This window comes from Rhea americana, unplaced genomic scaffold (genome assembly GCF_003343005.1).
Source record: "Rhea americana isolate MKP2758 unplaced genomic scaffold, rheAme1 scaffold_12, whole genome shotgun sequence".
Lineage (NCBI taxonomy): Eukaryota > Metazoa > Chordata > Aves > Rheiformes > Rheidae > Rhea > Rhea americana.
The window spans coordinates 7,610,658-7,615,216 of NW_028185261.1; the positions used below are offsets into that span (position 1 = coordinate 7,610,658).

Genomic DNA, 4,559 nt, shown 5'->3' on the forward strand with positions numbered 1-4,559 from the left:
CCGCGGCCCGACTGCGCGCCGCGCTCCCTGCGCCGCTTCCGCGCACCGCGGGGCCTCTGCGCTGCGGCCCGCAGACCCGCCGCCTCTGCCGGCGCGGCTCCCACCGCCCCCTCGCCTCCGACACGCGCCGGCTCCATTACTGCTCTTACTGTTCTTAAAAAGAAAAAAAGACAACAAAACAAAAATCACCCCGAATGGGCCAAACGGCGCATCTGAGCTTAAAAGGAAAACTTCCGCGTGCGTGAGTGGTAAATGAGGTGGGACTCGGGAGATCCTCCCCAGAAAGCCTACGATGAATCCCAAATTACTTTGTTAGATAATTAGAAAGTGTTGATAATTGTTTCTTTCATAATTCAGCGGTGTGACTGTAACAGGAAAATGATCTTGTGAAAGTTCACACGTGCAGATGTATTAGTTACTGATTCATTTGATTAAATGCTAGTCTCAAGTGCTCTGATCCACAGCTGAAGGCGGCCCCATTAGCATAACACTGATGTTTAATTTTCATACGCATAATTAGCCATATATTTAACACTAATAGCAACATGCAGCCTTTCAGCATTAAACAGCCTGGGATTTGATCTGGCCTGGGCTGAACTTTCCCGGTTACACCTAGGCTGTCTAGGGTGCGCAGTTATCACGGCACTAAATCTATGTAATCAAGCACATTTTGGCAAAGGGAGAACACCAATAAAAATGAACGCTCAAACAAATCGCATTGCTGATGCCGTTAGAGACATCAGCGCAGACTTCTTTCTCCCCGCCCGGCTGCGGGCTGCCCGCGCCGCCGCGCTTCCCCGCCGCCGGCAGATCCCTTCACGCCTCCAACAGACATTTAACTTTTCCGGGCTTGAAGCAACCAGCTAATGAGTGGTGCAAAGATGACAACACCGAGCCCCCCTGCTCCTTTTATATATTTTTTTCTTTTCCCTTAGCGGCACTGTGGGGTTTAATTGCCCATTTCCTAACGCCTCTTGCACTTTTTTTGTTTGTTTGGCTGTTTTGCTCGCGATGCGTAGAGTTCATTCTCGTAAGGTAGCCGCGCACGGGTGCGGGAAGGGGCGGCGGCGGCGCGCTCCGCCGCGCGGATCCGGCGAGCAGCTCTGCCCCGGGCCATGTAAGTGAGCAGCCGCGGCGGGGCGCCGCGGGCGCGGGGCGGCGGGCAGCCCGGGGGGCATCGGCCTTTCGGGGCTTGCTGCTGGCATCCCCTGCGCGGGACTTGTCCCCGCGCACGGGCAGCATTTTTTAGTTTACTTTATAGTTGGGATTACGCGCGTGGGCCAGAAGCCGCGTCGCAAGCAGCTTGGTAGCGCAGCGGCCGGTCACATCCTCCAGGCCGCCCGAGACGCTACGGGGGCGAGCGCGGAGCGAGCGCGGAGCAGCCAGGGCTGCTCGGCCCGGCGCTCGCAGCCCCCTTCGCGGCGGGCTGCGGGGCGCCCCGCTCTCTTCAGCGCTTCCTAACGCGGAGCCGGCCTCCGCGGCCGCGCACCGCAGCCCCTGCCCGCGGCCGACGGCGCCGACGGCGCCCCGACGGCGCCGGGAGCAGCTTGGCGGCGCCGGCCGCGGTCCCGGCCCCGTCCCTCGGCCTCGCCGCCTCTCGCTGCCCCCCGGCCGCCCCCGCGGGCCCCTGCGCGGCCGGGCCGCGGCTCCTCCTTGTGACCCCGGCACACACAGTGCGCGAAGCCGCCCCGGCGCGGCCGCTGTGCACCCGCGGAGGCGCACCGCGGCCGCGCAGCCCGCCGCCCCTGCGGCCCAGCCGTCGGTTTAAGGGAATGGAATATATTTTCCCAAGCCAGTGATAGGTGTCCCGAACCCTCCCAGGGCCAGTAACACGCTATTTAACCTCCGTTATTTGTAAACTTGTTTGATGCATCGTTTATTTTTACAGGTTTTAAAGCCTTCCAAACTAATCTCAGCGACGAATGAGCTGAAAGGTAGCCCGGCAATATTAGAAATGTTCTAGGGGGGTTCCTGCTTTTTCAAAGGGTGATGTTGGAAAGTATTAGAGCTGACAGTTCGATGTACTCGAGTGCAAGCAAACAGCAGCACAGCGGAGCTGCAGGAAACCCGATTAGTTTGCCCAGACCGAGCCACGGGCTCCGCAGCCCGCGGTTTCCCAGGTGCAGGCCTGGCCCCCGAGGGGGCGGGGGTCGCTGGCACTTGCGGCCCCGTGCCTATCCCCGCGGCTGCCCCACGGTGCGGGGCCGGTGCGGAACACCTCCGCTGCGGCGGGCCGGGCAGCCGCGAGCCGCCGCAGATCTCAGCCTTCCTCTCCGAGGCAGCTCCGGGACAGGCCTCGTCCCCGRGTCTGGGCAGGGGTGCACGCGTGTCACGACTTGCGGCTCTCTGCCCACCACCCCCACCCCCAGCACGCAACGTGGGAAGAGCCGCTGGGACGGGCTGCGAGGGGACGAGGCGCTGCCCTGCCTGCCTGCCGCCGCACTTGGGAAACTTCTTGTTTGCTTTTTTTTTTCCCCTCAACCCCCTCCCCCCCCCATCCTAGTAGAAGTTACAGCCTGGGAAATAGCATCGTGCTACTCGCAGTGAAGAAAAAATGACTCCATAGCTCATCTATAAAAGCAAAATACTCCCTGTCCGCCCGCCGCCAGGCTGCACGGAGGCAGCGCAGCCGGTACGTGCCCGTCCCGCACGGGACTGCGGCGAGCAGCCCGCCCCTCTGCCCCTCGCCGCACCGACCCGCAGTCCGTGCGCTGCAGGCAGCGCCTCGCAGCTTCCAGGGTCACAAACAAGCCATCAGGCTTTATTAAATACTCGCCAGGTAACACAGGGAGAGGGGCTGAGCCCGCAAGCTGCTCTACCGCGGCAGCCCCCAGGCCGGGGACACGAGGGGACTCTCATCTCTGCCCCGGGGAGCCCGGCCAGCCCAGCGAGCGCCCCCGCTCCTTGCTCCGTCCTCAGGCTTCTTCCTCCACTTTGGAGAGGATCTCTGCTCCCTCGGAGGTGATTGCAATGGTATGTTCAAACTGCGCTGATCTGAAATGCATATCGGGCAGTTATAGGGGGGGGGGGCAAAGGCGGCCAGCAACGCCCGCAAAACTCACCCATTTTCCCGGCTGTCAGGTGTCAGTCCCGCGGCTTGTAAAAGATTAAAAAGTAAAAGCAGGCACCTTTTATTGTCTACAGAAATCGCAGTCCACTTATCCTCCAGAATCTTAAATTCGGGGGATCCTTCCATTATTATTGGCTCTGTAACATTAAAAACATAAACTTAGTCGCAGTCTTGTCCGGACTGGGAAGCAAGAGAGAAAAGGCGGGGGGGGGGGGGGGGGGCGGGGGGATCCCGGCAGGTAGCTGCCTCTCTGCAGCTCCCTCCGCGCTGGGCAACTGTCTAGCAACTAAGATGCGAACTGAAGAGGAAGACGAACTATTAAGGTAGGAAGTTGCCCATTTGCTTTTTGTAAAAGCAGGGAATTTTGATCAAGCTTTAATTAAGACCCCGTGGATAATAACCAAAGCACCAACCACACTTCCAAAGAGCAGATAGTTTAAAATATTTGAAATTTTTAAACAGTTTTAAAATGTTCATTAAATCAGCAAAACAACAATTTTCTTATTTCCCTCTAATTGCTGCGCCATTTAGACACGCAGTGAGGAAGAGGGCTCCCCCCCCCCATAAGCTTTCCATGATTGGTATTTAGTCTTCTCAGGGAGAGATTCTCACTGGTTGTGCCCGAGGTAATCCACCAAAACCGAGAGCAGCTCTGCCAGGAAGCGGGTGCCACCGCAGCGGCCGCAGCTCGCTGCTCGGGCGGCTCTTGCCTGGCAGAATCGGCTCCGCCGCTCCCGCACAGCCGCGGCCGGGCGGCGGCTCGGCCCTACCGCCACATGCGTCCAGGCTGGCACTTAGTAAGATTTGTTGAGGATATTTCCTTTTAGAAATCTTATCACTTGGCAGCTATCTTAACCAATTATTTCCTTATCGCAATTTAACAAAATGTTTTAATCTGCTTCCTAAGTGGGTTCGCGTATCCGGCATCCTCGTATCTGGATGGAAATTTCTATATTCAAATAAAGAAACTGTACGGATCTGGGTTGCTCTGTGTGTTTTCTTAAAGAAAAACGTATTACAAGACAGTTACTGACCTATTGTGAACGCCATTCCCTCTTCCATTAACAAATCACTGTCATTGGCTACAAAAGAAAATAAAAACGCTTTTGCGGTTGTTGATTTTTTTTTTTTTTTTTTTAAAATATAACCAGCACTTCGGTTTAACCCCCCTTTTTGGCCCGCTGGCACCATGCCTGGCAACCCCCTGTTAGGACCAGGAAAAAGCCGCCCAAAGCAATCGCAGGTATAGCAAGGCGAAGCGACCCCGATCACGGCGCCACTTGCGGGGCAGCGGCTCTGCGCTCCGGCTCGCTCCCGAGTCGCCTCGCAGGGTATTAGCAAACGTATATATATACACACATATATATACATATCTGACGGGAACCGCGGTATTTCCCGGCGCCGGCGGCAGCCCGCGAGCGGCCGCGGGACGCCGTGCCGTGCCGTGCCGTGCCGGGCCGTGCCGTGCCGTGCCGTGCCGGGTGCTGCG

The 4,559-nt window shown here is 57.9% G+C and overlaps 1 protein-coding gene across 1 annotated transcript in view; it reads right to left on the reverse strand.

The window, feature by feature from the left end:
• Nucleotides 1–2,740: 2,740 nt before the first annotated feature.
• METAP1D (methionyl aminopeptidase type 1D, mitochondrial) overlaps nucleotides 2,741–4,559 on the reverse strand; it is a 45,796-nt gene continuing 43,977 nt past the window's right edge. The window contains exons 9-11 of the mRNA XM_085323144.1: nucleotides 4,105–4,152; nucleotides 3,129–3,207; nucleotides 2,741–2,994 (exon numbers count right to left, since the gene is read on the reverse strand). Coding sequence (XP_085179270.1) covers nucleotides 2,916–2,994; nucleotides 3,129–3,207; nucleotides 4,105–4,152 — 206 coding nt within the window. The 3' untranslated portion in view covers nucleotides 2,741–2,915. The remainder of the gene's footprint in view (nucleotides 2,995–3,128; nucleotides 3,208–4,104; nucleotides 4,153–4,559) is intronic.